Source organism: Prionailurus bengalensis, chromosome A3, assembly GCF_016509475.1.
Source record: "Prionailurus bengalensis isolate Pbe53 chromosome A3, Fcat_Pben_1.1_paternal_pri, whole genome shotgun sequence".
Classification (NCBI taxonomy): domain Eukaryota; kingdom Metazoa; phylum Chordata; class Mammalia; order Carnivora; family Felidae; genus Prionailurus; species Prionailurus bengalensis.
This window is the reverse complement of record NC_057354.1, coordinates 86,039,203-86,055,803: the sequence shown is the minus strand read 5'-3', so window position 1 is coordinate 86,055,803 and position 16,601 is coordinate 86,039,203. Positions and strand designations below refer to the sequence as shown.

The 16,601-nt window shown below is 41.0% G+C and overlaps 1 protein-coding gene across 2 annotated transcripts in view; it reads right to left on the bottom strand.

The window, feature by feature from the left end:
• Positions 1-16,144, bottom strand: part of ARHGAP25 (Rho GTPase activating protein 25) — an 89,792-nt gene extending 73,648 nt beyond the window's left edge. The window contains exon 1 of one of the 2 annotated variants that reach the window (XM_043603547.1): positions 15,699-16,144. In XM_043603547.1, coding sequence (XP_043459482.1) covers positions 15,699-15,759 — 61 coding nt within the window. In that variant the 5' untranslated portion in view covers positions 15,760-16,144. The remainder of the gene's footprint in view (positions 1-15,698) is intronic. The other variant, XM_043603548.1, reaches the window with a different exon arrangement.
• Between the last annotated feature and the right edge of the window lie 457 nt (positions 16,145-16,601).

Here is a 16,601-nt window from a genome sequence, read left to right as displayed (position 1 = left end):
CGTGCGAATTCTGGAAGCAGCTCTGGCCAACTGTGTAGGGATTTTCACAGCCCCATATGGTCTAGAAGCAAGTAGGGCATGTACCATTGGCCAGGGCACCTCACCCCATGAAGGAGGACACAGATGGAGCCAGATGAGAGCAGGACTCCCCAAGATCCGGGCCTCCAGATGGGGGCCCTCTTGTTCAGGTCTAAGGGTTAGTGCTGGAGGTGAAGGTGTGGGGAGACTGAAGCATCCGGTGGTAGAAAAGGAAGGGGGTTCTCACACAGCTGCCCATGTTTTTCTCTATGAAATATAAAAGTGAGGGTAAAAGCAGGACGAGGCAGTAAGGCCTTGAAGAGAGTAAGAAAGGTTTTGGGGGGCGCCTGGGTGGCTCAGTTGGTGAAGTGTCCCACTTTGGCTCAGGCCAAGATCTCACGGTTCAGTTCGTGAGTTCAAGCCCCGCGCTGGGACTCAGAGCCTGGAACCTGCATCAGATTCTGTGCCTCCCTCTCTCTGCCTCTCTCTCTCTCTCTCTCAAAAATAAATAAACATTAAAAAAAAAAGAAAAAAAGATGGGGCACCTGGGTGGCTCAGTTGGGTAAGCATCCAACTCTTGATTTCAGCTCAGGTCATGATCTCATGGTTCATGAATTTGAGCCCTGCATCAGGCTCTGTGTTAACAGTGTAGAGTCTGCTTGGGATTCTCTCTCTCTCCCTCTTTCTCTGTCCCTACCCTACCTGCTCTCTCTCTCTCTCTCAAAATAAACAAATAAACCTTTAAAAAAAAAAGAAAGAAGGAAAGGTTTTGGGAAAAAGAAAGTAAATTCACTAGGTAGGCATGGTAGGCTTGTCTGGAACTATTGAATATCCACCTGATATGATTGGTTACAGATTTAAGTAAATCCAGGGGCACCTGGGTAGCTCAATCAGTTAAGTGTTGACTTCAGCTCAGGTCATAATCCCACGATTTGTGGGTTTAAGCCCCACATTGGGCTCTGTGCTGACAGCTCAGAGCCTGGGGCCTGCTTCGGATTCTGTGTCTCCCTCTCTCTTTGCTCTTTCCCCACTCGTGCTCTGTCTATCTCTTTCTCTCAAAAAATGAATAAACATTTTTTAAAATTTTTAAGTAAATCCAGGCAGCTCAATGGTCTGATTCTCCCCAGTGATGTTCAGCTGCCCACGCACAGGCATCCAGAAAGTGGGTTGTCGGGTTTAAATAGGGTTAGGGGATTTTCCCCATGGTTACAACAGTGGGAGAGAGGCAGAAGGCTCAAGGGCATCTATTCAGCAGTGCCACATTGCCAGAATGAGGAAACTATAGTAAAGAGGCCATGATGGGTGATTAATAGTGAAAAAGTAGTAGGGCCAATGGAATGGGGGCTCACTGAGATAAGAGAATTGCTGGAGTGGGCGAATTGGGCACCACAGCATGGGAAGCCTGAAAGTGAGCTTTCAGGGATGGTACAGTTATAGGAGATGATACAGTTTACCTGTGACTAGGAGTAGCTGAGCTAGGTGGAGAAAGTATTGGAGATAAGGCCATCAAACGAGAGATACTACCAATAATAAAAACAACAGTTTATTGCCAGGCACCCTGCTAAGTGACTTGTACATACGTTATTTGATTCTTATAACAAATCTGTAAAGTGGGCAGACCCCCATTTTTCAGACGAGGAAATCGAGGCACAGTGAGATTATAGCTACTTGCCCAAACTCAAAAAGGTGATCAAAGGCTGAGCTGGATATCAAATCCAGGCTTATCTGACTTCAAGGGCTGTGTTCTTAAAGAACTTCCCCTCCTTACACTCAGGTCTAGCTTCTTAGTTGAGTTGGTTTGCGGGGTTTTTTTCTCCTTCAAGAAACACTTTTTATCTGGAACCTCACCTTTTGTCTGTAAAGACACAAACGTGACTAAATTATTAATTGCTTTCATCATAATGTTGAGCATTTCAGGCCACAGAAGGATAAGATATGAAGACAGCATTGTGCTGCCCAGAGACTGGTTTAAACCCTAGGCTTTCTGGACAGAAACCATAGGAACAACTAAGTTTACCTATAGAAGTGCAACTACACTGTCTGCTGGCGCCCTCTACTGGCAGTTAATCAGAATGGCAGCCTGGAATCAGAAACTTGATTTGTCTTTTTTTTTTTTTTTGGAAGGAGAGAATAGACTTGAATTACCAAGTAAAAATTTGTCCCTTTAGATATTTAGGGGCTGTGGTCCAAGTGGGGCAAAGAAGCTGTAGTTACAGAAAGAGACTTGTGCCAGCTTTTTAAAATCTCACAATTGCAGTTACTTTGCTTAGGGACTTCTGATTCTCTTTAGTGGGAGAACTCTGCTTCCCTCTGAGTGTCTCCCTATGGAGACTGTCAGCTACCTGAGGTCAAGATCTTAATTTTTTTTATCTTCTCTTCTAAGCCTAGTAAAGTGCCCAGCACATAAAACGTGCCCAATAAATACAGCGGTACAATTTCACAGAATGGGAGGGACTAATCCTACTTGGGCAATTCAGGAAGGCTTCCAAGAGGAGATGGGTGGTGGCCATGGTGATGGGGGGAAGGAGTAGAATCAAAAAGAAAATCCAGAAAGTAGAATGGCCATCCCAGGGGGCAGATATAGAGATCCCACAGGGCAGGGATTTTCTGTGTGATTCTGGAAGGAAGTACTCAGCCATCTGGCTAACAGGTGTGGCTTCCAATACTTCCAGAGAAGGTATGAGCCAGAATAAAAAATTTCATAAAAACAGATAGAGGAAGCTAGTATAGAAGATGCAGATAAGCTGAAGAAAGAATTTGGAAGGAGTTCTTCTGACCACGGGTATTAAAAAAAAAAAAAAAAAGAAAGAACAATTCAAGGTTTAAAGAAGTTTTCCCATAATTTCATTTTTACCATAAATTGTGTGACCTCACTGAAACTCAATTCAATAGATATACAGAGCACCTATCACAACAATGGCAGTATTTTCTCAAAATACCTTTTATTTTCTCAGACAAAGCACTAGGACCAGGGTGTCTTTCCTGGTTTTCATACTGAGACTCTCATATCTCAGGAACCCCTAAGTTCCAGGCAAATCGGGACTCAGATTGGCTCACAAAGAGGTCAGTACCAAATGAAGAGAAGGAGGTTAGTGTCAGAACACGGCACAAAGGGCCTTGGCTGAGAAGGGTGTAGGGGTGACAACTATACTCTGTACCTGTTATCATCATAACTCTGCTTCGTGCATGGTGAGATATTTTTCACCCACCAGCAAAACAGGTTTCTGAGTCTAAATGACCAAACACACAGAAAACAATGCAGAAGGATAGTCAGAGGGGAAAAACACACTCACACAAAAACCCTTGGATTGCAACAACAGAAATGAGGCTAAGGGAAGATGGGAGTCTCGTGTCAAAGGTCCTGCTGGTTCCTCAAAATTATATCTAAAAATAATTATCTAAAAATGAATAGTAAGCCACAATAGTAGGATTCTTATAGCACACCGGAAAAACAAGCCTGCTGGTGCTGTAACCCACATGTAAGTGATCACAGACATTAAACACTGACTCCACTGAGGCCCAAACAAACAACTTTCAACCTCACTTTAGTGGCCAGAGGTACATGTGACAGCAGCAGAGGTTAGCAGCTCTGGAGGAAGTGGTTCCTCAGTGATGGGGGAGGGTCTCTCAGGCAATGCACAGCCCAGAGTCACTCTTTTCCTCCCCAAAGTAAGGGAAGTTTGAGGAACTTCTCCAATCACAACAGTGCAGTGACAGTGACATTTCTGCAGCAGGCATTCTGCAGGAAACTTACCAGAAACTCCCCATTAATGCTTCCTGGGAAGTTATAACTCAGGTACTTTCCTGATTTAGGAAAGAAAGAAAGAAAGAAAGAAAGAGAAAGAAAGAAAGGGAGGGAGGAAGAAAGAGAAAGAAGAAAGAAAATGGAAAGAAGCTATGTAAACATAATTTATAAAACTTGTATGCATGAAGGAAGGACTCCTCATTTAAAGGCTGGAGAGAGAAGGAGTAAGAAATAAGAAATGACTAGTCAACAACAGCCTAGCTCAGTTGTTGTGGGACAGGGACAGTCACTGGGCAGGAAAGTGGATCAGCAGATGTTTTAAAGACCATTTGTTTAAAGAAAATACAGAACTTAACTGGACCAAGACAAACAAAACCCTAGCACTGCGGGCTGTGGCTTTCAGCACTGACATGTTAAAAGGAGTTGATATCATATCTATACTGTAGTAATGCCCATGTGGTAATGATTACAACTGATATTTATAAAGCACATACCAATGCCTGCTATTCTGTTAAGGATTTTACAAAGATCATGTCCTTTAATCCTCACAATAACCGTATTGCTTAGCACTACAATTGTGCCCATTTTACAGATGAAGAAACTGAGGATCAAAGTCACATAGGTAGCAATTAGTGATGGTGGGATTCACATTTAGGCAGTCTGACTCCAAACCTAGAGTTCTAACTACCGTAATATATATATATATATATATATATATATATACACACACACACACACACACACACACACACACACAGCTGGCTCCTTTTATTATAGCTAGTTCTGACTTTGTCAGAAAATTCTTTTTATAATCTTTATAGAGTTGTTTTAAAAATATGAAAAGGCGAGGGTGGGTGAGGGGTATTGAGGAGGGCACCTCTTGGGATGAGCACTGGGTGTTGTATGGAAACCAATTTGACAATAAATGTCATATTAAAAAAAATAAAAAATAAAAATATGAAAATGACTCTACAGAGACTTAAAATCTTCATACTGTAACACTTCCTCTTTCACTTTGAAATTCCCAAACCAACAAGGAAGCACACAAATAGTTTGAAAGCCGTAGGCCAGGGCTCGAGCAGTAGAGTATCACCAGCCCCATCTGGAACTAAGATCTGTGTGTGTACATTTTGGGAGTGAGTGGGTAGCATAAGGAGGAAGCAAGGAAGTGAAGCAGCTGTCACCTGAGTCAGTCACAGTCCTGGTGACTGACACCTCACAGCTTATGGAGAAAATGTGGTGGCACCAAAGTCGAAAACACTTTTTTTAGAAAGATGGAGGTGTGGGTGAGAGTATGTTATCAGTGTGAGAAGTATAACATCCAGAACGCCCCTTGAAAAGGACCTATCATATAGACGTCAGCAAATAAAGGTTTTATGAATAAATGAATGAATAAATGAATGAATGAGAGAAATGATTGATCCCAATGCACTGAAAATGCCATCATTTTATACAATACCAGGGAAAGAATATAAATGGTCATAGAATTGCATGTTCATTTATAGAATAAAAAACTAATTCTCAGCACTGCCATTCTTTGAACATTCTTTAAAAAATTGTAATGCCCATGTACCCCAATGTTTATAGCAGCACTCTCAACAATAGCCAAATTATGGAAAGAGCCTAGATGTCCATCAACTGATGAATGGATAAAGAAATTGTGGTTTATATACACAATAGAGTACTACGTGGCAATGAGAAAGAACGAAATATGGCCCTTTGTAGCAACGTGGATAGAACTGGAGAGTGTGATGCTAAGTGAAATAAGTCATACAGAGAAAGACAGATACCATATGTTTTCACTCTTATGTGGATCCTGAGAAACTTAACAGAAACCCATGGGGGAGGGGAAGGAAAAAAAAAAAAACAGTTAGAGTGGGAGAGAGCCAAAGCATAAGAGACTCTTAAAAACGGAGAACAAACTGAGGGTTGATGGGAGGTGGGAGGGACAGGAGGGTGGGTGATGGGTATTGAGGAGGGCACCTTTTGGGATGAGCACTGGGTGTTGTATGGAAACCAATTTGACGATAAATTTCATAAAAAAAATTGTAAGGCCCAGTTACTACTACTAAGTATGAAACATAGACAGGCTATCTGAGGAGTTGTGTACTAATATATTGCTTATACTAACCCTTCTTCAAAGACTTAATTGGCTCTTCATTTTCAAGTAGAAAACTCATTTGCAATGAACACATAGATTTATAACAAAGACAAAGGAAAATATAAGTGTGTTAAGTGAATAAGTAAAAGTTGTGATTGAGCTTCAATTTAGCTCTGAGCTTCCTGGCAGCCAAGACAAAAAGGGAAACACAATAACTTGCACAAATGTGCAGAAAGGAGAAAGCGCACCAGTCCCTCAAAGGAGACAAAGTATTACCAAGCACTGAATTTTCAAAGAATTTTTTCACACAGAGTTTCATATAGGAGTCAATGGCATTGTCCATTCCTTGTTCTGATTTTTACAACACAATCAGGCACAAAATTCATGAAATCATTCCTTGCAGTAAAGATAAAAACTGAGAGCGTAATATTAAAGCATAACTCAGGGAGTCCATTCTGTGAAGGTGCCAAGGTAATGTAGTCCAAGGACAGCCTCTAATTTGATCTGGAGTTGGAAAGAGATTATCTATAAAGAAAGGAAACTTGTGTTTGCTGAACATCTAACATGTTATGTACACAAAATACTTTTTTCCTCTCAATACATGTATTATTATCTTATTTTATAAGTAAGCTACTTGCCCTGGGATTCACTGCAAATTAGAAGAAGGGTTTTTAAGCCCAAGCACCCTTTTTTAAAAATGTTTATTTACTTGTTTTTGAGAGAGAGAGAGCGAGAGAGAGAGCACAGCAGTAGAGGGGCAGAGAGAGAGAGGGAGACTCAGATCCTGGACCCTGCTTCAGAGCCCAATGTGGGGCTCAAACCCACGAACTGTGAGATCATGACCTGAGCTGAAGTCAGAGGCTCAACTGACTGAGCCACCCAGGCACCCCTCAGGCATTTTTTTCTCTACCACACACCCTCCTACCCTCCACACTCCTATTGAGAAAAGTCAATGAACAATTTATCCTTTAGACAATCTTCTGTCAATGCCACTTTTTACAGGCAATTCAAATTTATTTTCTCCAGGGAGGGCCTAGAACACTGGTGTTGCATTTTTCAGATTAGGACAAATTTCTTTGTTCAAAAACCAAGCCATATGTTGGTGGAGTTGACTCATATATGCAAGTTGAGGAACATTCATTGAACTCATCTAGAAGGAAGTCCACAGTGTCTAAACTATAAGCCTCTCTGTTTAAACAGCTTGAGAAGGGATTATTTTACTCTCCTTCCAGAGATTTGCAGACTTAGAGACTCCTAGAGGGCAAAATGTCTATGCTGTGACCAAAGCATGGGTAGGAACTGGGTGATAGAAAGGGAGTCCTGAGTAGAGAGGGCTTCACGCAGATGCGACAGAGCAGGGAACTGAGAAAGCTAAGACAGGGCTGAGGTCTAGAGTAGGAGTGTGAGCGTGCCTGGGGAAGCACAGATAGCCGGGGACAAGTGCGGAGGTGAGCGGGTCCAGATCCTAAAAAACTTGAGTTTAGTTCCTTCACCAGGAGGACCCATACAAAATTACAAAGATTTTTTTCTTCTCCAAAGAAACAGAAACTATGTATAGGAAAAGCAGCCAGAAAAGAGGGCAAGTGTGGGACTCACTGAAGAAAGCACAGGTCTGTACCTTAAAGAAAAGAATGGCAGTGATGGGGAGAGGTGGCTGGACCAAAATTCCTACTCACAGCCACACTCCTCTGGCCCCTCAGCTGTTCTCATCACAGGACTTGTCTTGGTGTCTTGTAATTGTCTCCTTGTCTGTGTCCCATTAGCCTGTAAGCCATGCAGGAGCAGAGAGCAGGACTGTCTTTCTATTTGGCTACCACACCTATGGGTATTATATATATTGGTAAAGTGATTTTTGGTTTTTTAGAAAACTTTCAAGGGAAAAAAATGTTCAAGGAGAAAAAATGGTGACAAGTAAAGCATAAAACAAGAAATGTAAATTATTTTTCTCTTTTTGTAACTTCCATATCTCAGTTCCTGCCTGGGAACTCTGCAAAATTTACATTCCATCCCCTGGATGGAATCCCTCGATTCAGGATTGTCTCCAAGGACCATGGGTGTCCTCTGATGTTGCCCCTGCTTCTTCACCATTGCCTGTTGGCCTTAATCACTGTGGCCACGGCCAGAGCTGCATTTCAGCTGTTCACACGCTCCCTTCTCTTGCATCCAGTTAGCCAACCATGGTGCTGCTTCATGAGAGATTATACTTCTTTCCTTTCAAATGATCTTGAGTGTGAAGGGTCCATTACCATCAACTTATGCTTCTTGATCATTCCTCCGATCTTTCCAAAACCCCCATTATGCACATTCCTTATTCACATGGACCACACTCCAGCTCTGAAGAGACAGGAGGAGTCACCACATGGTTGCCCCACTAGACACTCTGTGTAGATGCTTTATAAACTGTGAGCCCAACACAGCAGTAGTACCTTGACTGGAAGATACTTTGGGCTGTGTATACCATGCAAGCACCATGGAGTATCTCGTTTTGGATCCATTTTCAAAGAACAGGCACCAAGTCACTGAGCTCACCCCTGCCAAACCAAGTATATTTTGGTTCCCAAGCAAAAACAAAGTACAGAATCTAAATCAACCTTGCCTGGCATCTGCAGGGAGGACTTTGTCAATGAGTGTGTGGAAAACAAGATGTTGGCTTCCTGTCACCACTCAAGTCAGTCCTCACTCTGCTGCTGTTTAGAATGACATCAGTCTCTCTTCCCCAAATGGCCAGGAGGCTCTCACTGGGCAACAGGAGGCATGCACTTTGCAGAAAGAATTTAATTTATGCCTAAAGGTAAGTAGATGACAACATAGGACAAATATTTTTACTTGAACAAAGAATAAACGAAGTATGAGGCCTGAGAAGAACACCACCTCATGTCAGTATTCACTGTCTGATGAAAGCATGGCGTTCCCCTTGACCCTGCCTGCACATGTGGGGATCTTTTTCCATCAGGGACCAGGATCATTATCCATCAGGGACCAGGAGCTACCCAGGGAGTACAGAGGCTTCAGCCACAGCAAAATAGACTACATTTGGTCCCAAACCCAGGCTGATACAGATTAGGACATGGTAAGTTTAGCAATGAATTTTAAAGAGAGTGTTCACCAAAGCTGAATGCCAACTAGTACAGACAGGCTCACCATGGGCTTCCAACCTGGGAACCAGCATTTATGTGTTCATAGAAAGCAAGCAATATGCTCAAGCGGGCTTCCCCGGTCACTTTGGGACCATGTAGCTCTTCCAGGAAAACCCTCTATCCTGAGTCTAGAAGTGCAGGAAGTCTACGGATGGCCAAAGAGCACATGTCACCTGTAAGACCTTATGCCAACATGCTTGACCAAGTACTATGGAATTTGTTTCATCTTTAAGTATTTTTAATAGCATAGTTAATACTTACTCATTATAGGAAGCCTGGAAAATATTTATAAGATAATAAATCAATTCCTATCAAAATACCAACAGTATTTTTTCACAGACCTAGAACAAAGAATCCCAAAATTTGTTCAGAACCACAAAAGACCCTGAATAGCCAAAGCAATCCTGGAAAAAAAAAAAAAAAAAAAAGCAAAGTTGGAGGCATCACAATTCCAGACTTCAAGTTATACTACAAAGTTATACTTCAAGTTATACTACAAGTTATACTTCAAGTATACTTCAAGTTATACTACAAAGCTATAGTGATCAAAACAGTATGATACTGGCACAACAATGGACACATAGGTCTTATTATAGAATAATATAATAGAATTATATTATTATAATTCTATAATTATTATAGAATAAAATAATATAGAATTATTATTATAGAATAACAGAATAAAAAACTCAAAAGTAAGCCCATAATTATATGGTCAATTTAATCTTCAACAAAGCAGGAAAGAATATCCAATGGGAAAAAGATGGACTCTTCAACAAATAGTGTTGGGAAAACTGGACAGCAGCATGCAAAAGAAAGCAACTGGACCACTTTCTCATATCATACACAAAAATAAATTCAAAATGGATTAAATACCTAAATATGAGACCTTAAACCATAAAAATCCTGGAAGAGGTTTTCTATGTTCTGGAAGAGAACATAGGCAGTAACCTCTTTGACATCAGCTGTAGAAACCTCTTTCTAGATATGTCTCCTGAGGCAAGGGAAACAAAAGTAGAAATAAACTATTGAGACTACATCAAAATAAAAATCTGCACAGTGAAGGAAACAATCAACAAAACCAAAGGCAACCTACAGAATGGGAGATATATACAAATGACATATCTCATAAAGGATTAGTATCCAAAATATATAAACAACAGATACAACTCAAAACACAAAAAACAAATAATCCAATTTTAAAATGGGCAGAAGACACGAACAGACAATTTTCCAAAAAAGACATACAGATGGCAAACAGACACATGAAAAGATGCTCAACATCAATCATCATCAGGGAAATACACATCAAAACTACAATGAGGTATCACCTCACATCTGTCAGAATGGCTAAAATCAATAACACAGGAAACAACAGGTGTTGGTGAGGATGTGAAGAAAAAGTAAACCTGGCTCTCTGTTGGTGGAAATGCTAACTGGTACAGCCACTGTGGAAGTATGGAGTTTCCTCAAAAAGTTAAAAATAGAACTCCCTTATGATCCAGCAATTGCACTACTGAGTATTTACCCAAAGAATACAAGAACACTAATTCACGGGGATATATGCACTCCGATGTTTATAGCAGCATTATTTACAATAGCCAAGATATGGAAGCAACCCAAATGTCCATCAATTGATGAATAAAGAAGAAAAGAAGTGGCATGCATACATATATATATATGCATATATATGTATGTATATATATATATATATATATAATTCAGCCATAAAACAGAGTGAAATCTTGCCATTTGCAACAAGATAGATGGAGCTAGAGAGTATAATGCTGAGCAAAATAAGTCAGTCAGAGAAAGACAAATACCATATGATTTCACTCATATGTGGAATGTAAGAAACCAAACAAACAAGCAACGGGAAAAAATAAGACAGAGAGATACAAATTAAGAAACAGACTCTTAACTATAAAGAACAAACTGATAGTTACCATAGGAGACAGGGGTGGGGGGTATGGGTGAAAGAGGTGATGGGGATTAAGGAGTGCACAAAAAAAGTAATAATAATATATATGTGTGGTCAGTATATCTTACCCATACATCCTTCACCCATAGTTAACTACTACTAATAAATTGTGTACATCCTTCTGGATATTTGAGGGCTTATATACATGTTCATTTCTTTGTTCACTTTCTATACAATAATAAAATTAACTCTTATGTATCTACCACCGTCGTTAGGTACCTTTGAAGCTCCCCAAATGGATTTCCCTTATTTTCCCTCTGGAAGTAACCATCACTCTGACTTTATTAGTCAACTCCTTCGCTTTTCCTTACAGTGTTGCCAGACACAGATATTATTCTTTAACCTTAATATAAATAACTCCCATTCTGCTCTTCTGTGACTTTTCTTTTCCACCAAATATTAAGTTTTTGCTATTCAATCTCATTTAACTATATAATAAAAATACTACAGTTTAATTTTCCATCTATTATTGATGGGCATTTGGGTTGCCTCCTGTCCCCTATTATTACAGGCAATATACTAGGGAATGTACATACATCTATTCTTATTTATAGGCACAATAGTTTCTCTGATTTCCATGCACAATAGCTTTTCCAGGGGATCATCTCGGTGGTGGTGAAATGGCTGCTTCCAAGGGTTTACACATCATCAATTTCACTAAGACACGCCAAATTGTTTTTCAAAAAGGCTTGTACCTTCAGTGTAGGAGAGTTGCTATTGTTCCATGTGTTCAAGAAGACTTGATATTGTCAGACTTTCCTTTTAGCCAATGTGGTGGGTAAGAACTAGTTTGTTGAGCTTCTAACTTACATTTCCTGATTATTGTGATTAAGCATATTTCCATATGTTCACTGGTGGCATTATCCCTATTCTGTAAAATTCCTATTCCTGTTGTTTATTTTCTTTTATCATTTTTATTAGTTCATAGGACTGTTTTATATATTAATTCTATCTCTGTGTATCTGTGGCTGTATCAATGCCTCTATCTAAAACTATACTTTCAACTCTGACTTCTTTTAACAAGAAAAATAACCTCCACTGCATAAAGCCTTAGGTCTTATGAATTGGTCTAGTTACAGAGGTCTTTTTTTTTACACTTATTTATTTTGGGGAGACAAAGCACAAGTGTGGGAGGGGCAGAAAGAGAAAGAGACACAGAATCTGAAGCAGACTCCAGGCTCTGAGCTGTCACCACAGAATCCGAACTCATAAACCATGAGATCATAACCTGAGCCGAAGTCGGAAGCTTAACCAACTGAGCCACCCAGGCACCCCCACTTATGGAGGTCTTAAGGACTAAATGTTTTCATTCCCTTTACTCTGATTTTCTAAAGGGCCAAACGAGACAAACCATATCAGACAAATAATGATTTACCAAATAGAAAAAAAATCAAGTGGGGAAAAGGAACCCCACTATTGTCATTATTCATTTTACTACTTGGGAGACTAGAATAATTATATTTTGTTTCTGAATAGTTTTTTTTCCAACATTAAATTCAGGGGGAGAAAAACGTTAAAACAACCGCCAGTCCACAATTCCTGTCATTATGTGTCTCAGCTCCAAAAGCTCTCTAGGTTCTGTTTCCTGTTTGGACTTGGAGGACCTGAAAACAAGATAAGATGTATCTGAGCCAGATGCAATATGGGCTGTCCTGAAATTCACAGGTGATCTTCCAACGAAACGCTCCCAACCCACAGGGCAGAAGGGGGCTTTCCCTGGATGGTCAATACCCTTTTACATGCTGGGCATGCTGGATGTGCCAGACCCTCAGACAGTGTTCGAGAGAAGATGCTAAGCCCTGCAACCCACCCTCTGAAGCTTACGATTCAATGAGAAAGACAAATATGTGGAAAGTAGAATATTTGAGTAACAGTGCATGAATGCAGTGGAAGGTTCTCATGAATTTCATTGTTGAACTAAATGGAAGATGATAAAGGATCAAAGAAATGTATGCTCTGGGCTCCACCTCAAGTCAAATATGTTTGCTTTTCATTCCCCTTTCCTCCAGGGGTGGTCCACCAAGATCACCAGGTGAGATGCGGTTTGGCCTGGGTCACATTCTCCCAGCCCTGTCAGGCCCCTGGTGGTGATCCTTGGACCAGCTCTGCCAGCCAGTGCCCCTCTCCACCTCAGCTCTCTGAGTTGAAAATGAAGTGGAGAGCCCCTCCCCCACTCTCAGAGACTTTCACTTTCACTCTGGCCCTGGCTCAGCACTCACAAGAATTAGAGGAAACTGGAAACACAGCTGGCCAAAAAGAAATAGCTGGGACCCCCGCCTGGGCCACATTCACGTGTCAGAGCCTTGCTATTTCCCTAAGCAAGTGCTGGTCCTCATATCCTCCTTATGCTAATGCTTATCCCCCTGAAGTTATATCTTAGGAAAATTCTCTTTAAAATCGACCTAGGCAGTGAATCATGAGGTAATACTTGGGTTCCACCCTTTGATGATCATCCACTCCAGTGGTTCTCAACTAGGGCAGATGTCTCTCCCCAGACATCTGGCAATGTCTGGGGACATTTTTGGTTGTCATAACTGGTGGTAGTAGAAGAATACTGCCATCTTCTAATGGGTAGAGGCCAAGGCTGCTGGCTAACATCCTACAATGCACAGGAGAGCCCCCATCAGTAAGAATGATCCAGTCCAAAATATCAATCTTATCCAAGTTGAGAAACCCTGATCTACTCCTCACTACCCAGATCGGTCACTGACTTCACTGACACTGCTGCATGTTCCACACGTCTTCTTAATAGCTATGGGATTCTTTGATATACTGTTAAGCTAATTCTTACAGTTGCTCCTGGACACAGGATGCTGGTGAGCGGACCAGTGGTCCTGTGGCTGAGTCAATGACTCTCTCTCCCGGGAGAACTCAGCTTATGATCTGAATCCTTATCAATGTGACACTCATGAAAGCTATTCTCACTGCAGTCCAATCTCTTAGGGTGACGAACTTGTAAATGGCATGGATAATGAGAAAGGCTTCTTAATATTTATGTAATTATGTGATTATTTTTTTTCATTAAATAATTATTATTTTTTCATTAAATAACACTAAATAATATCATCTGCTTACAGTCAGTCATTCACTCAGTCAACAAGTGCTTATTGTGTGCCCACTAGGACCAGACACTGTGCTCTATGTTGGATGAATGGTAGCTCTTCCAGTCTACTAACTTAGACCACAGCCCCTGGAGCAGGACTTCTTCATCGGGTGTGATGGAGTGGTGGGTTCTTGTTAAATTGCAAGTGTATGAGCCTCCCTCCAGATATTCTGATTTCACAAGTTAGGATAATGCCCAGGACCCTGCATTTTTAGCAAGCACTTGAGGTGACCGTGATTGAATAAACATAGGTAGAAACCATGAAATCTACCCAATCTAATCCCAGGTCTGAGAATATGCAGATGTATACTCTAATGTGGTAATTTCCTGTGTCCCTGAAGAAAAAATTATTTGACCATTTAATCAATTAGTCATTTAGTTATTAACTAATCTCATGTTTCCTACTTTTAAACAGAGGGAGAATAAGACCTGTTCAAACACAGAAGGTGAGATGGTAGAATGACCCCTTGTTAATAGAAGCAGGACACTTACAAGGGAACAAAATCATAGAAGTTTTACTTCTAAAAACTAATTTTTATGCCATACGATAACATGAACATTTGCCCACAGTTATCAACAGTAATTAGGATAAAAATTTCTTGCTTATGTATGTATTCTCAGAATCAACCTCAGCTTGCAATAGTTCCTGGCTTCATTAGGGACCACTAATTCCTTCCTAGACACCAACATTAATGGCTTCTCTGATTACCCTCAATTTTCTTTCAAATCTCTTCTCAGACCTATATCTTTAACCCTTCATTATGTAACTTTGCATTGGACCGCTTATTTTAGTAACGTATCAACCACCACTAGAAGACCAAATCTAAACCTTGCTCCAAGCAAAACTTTTCCAACCCACAAGAAACACCTCCCCACATATTTAATGTCAAGGAAGTTAGCTCACTGTGCAGGTGTGAGTATGAAAGACAGGGAAATCACTTTCAGCCCACTGCTCTGCCCTAAATTACTGTGATCGATTAAGAATAATTAATAATAAAAGAAACCCATATAAAGAAACTCATGATGACAATTATATAGCAGTGTAAAATCAATGTGTCACTCTCATCATTAATAAGAAGACGTATAGATTAAAGGCCAGAATATCTCAGAAAACATGCCAGCATCCCTTAAGATAATTAATCTACAATACATCTCTCTTTTTTCTCAACTTCACTAAGAATTCTGTTTCATTCTGTCCCTTTAACCAAAAGTGTCTTTATTCCACCTTCGGATGTCTCTGTGTTCCAGCCCGGTCTCCACTGTTTGCTTTTTGCTCATTTTGCCTCACAAAGCAGAACACCCTGAGTTTGTTCACAGCTCAAGCAGTGAAGTTTTATGTGTGACCTGTAGCCTTAGCCCATCTCAAGTACACCATCTGTAGCCTCAGCCCTCAGGGGGGCTCCATTCCAACACCACCTCCAAACAGAAAAGAACCCCCTCCTGGTGCTTGGGAACTTTGAGCCAACACATCCGTTTGAATGCAAATTTTCCCCAAACTCAGATTTGCTGAGAGATCCATTTCTAAGTAGATTAAGCTCCCTGCCCACCAACATGCAAATGGCGAGTGCTCACATATAAGAACCACGAGGGCAACAAAAAGATAGTGACCATACCTATTTTCCCGGCCTCCACTTTCAGGTTGAAATCCCAATTTCTTGGCAACTTCAGGGACATTTTGTGCCCGGTTCTGGTGAGTAGCTGCTTGAAGGGACAAGTCTGTGTCGATTCCCACCCTTCTTGCCTTTTCGATCTTTCCTTCTAGCTTTTGTGGGCGTGTTCCCCGTTATGATGTCTTCACAAGCAAGCTTGGATTTGAAGTTGATTTGCCAACGTGTGTCTTCCTTTCTTTCAGAGGAAAGGTCCATCCATCTGTCACTTGGGAAGGGCCCCCAAATCCCCCCAAGGCTCCCCAAGGCCCCAATAGTCCCACAGGGGCTGGTACTTCCTGAAGTGTGCACTTGGCTTTTTCTGCTTTCAGCTTTACCAGAAATATCCCAGCTGATACTTCACTCTGCCTCATGGGAAGCAGAGCTCCTGTTCAAAAGAATCTCAGGCCTCACTGAGGCGAAGTAGTGGTAAACAACTGCTGCCTCTCGGCTTTTTTTTTTTTTTTTAACTGTCTGCTTCCTTGCATTTGAGGAAGTGGGTGGCCGTTCAGTGTAGATGGTGCATTATGAGCACACTTTCTTGAGAAAATGGTTTTTGGAAATGCTTATATGAGCAGAATGAGTGTTCTTGTGATATAAATAGGGCTATTTGGTGAAAAGAAAAATGCAAAATTCCAAGACTCCCACCATATACCTCTAAGCCCTCCTCCTAACTGAGCAGATCAAGTGTCTAAAAATGGTCCATGAGACAGCTTGCATCCCCCCCCCCACCGCACCCCAAGTCTCCTTCTTTTAAATTCTCCCTGCTCTAAGGACTAAATAGTAAGTTCTCCACCTGCTCGGGGTAAAGACTCATGCAGAAAATGTTCTGATGTACTTAGCTAATAAGTTAGCTTTAGCTGGTAGACC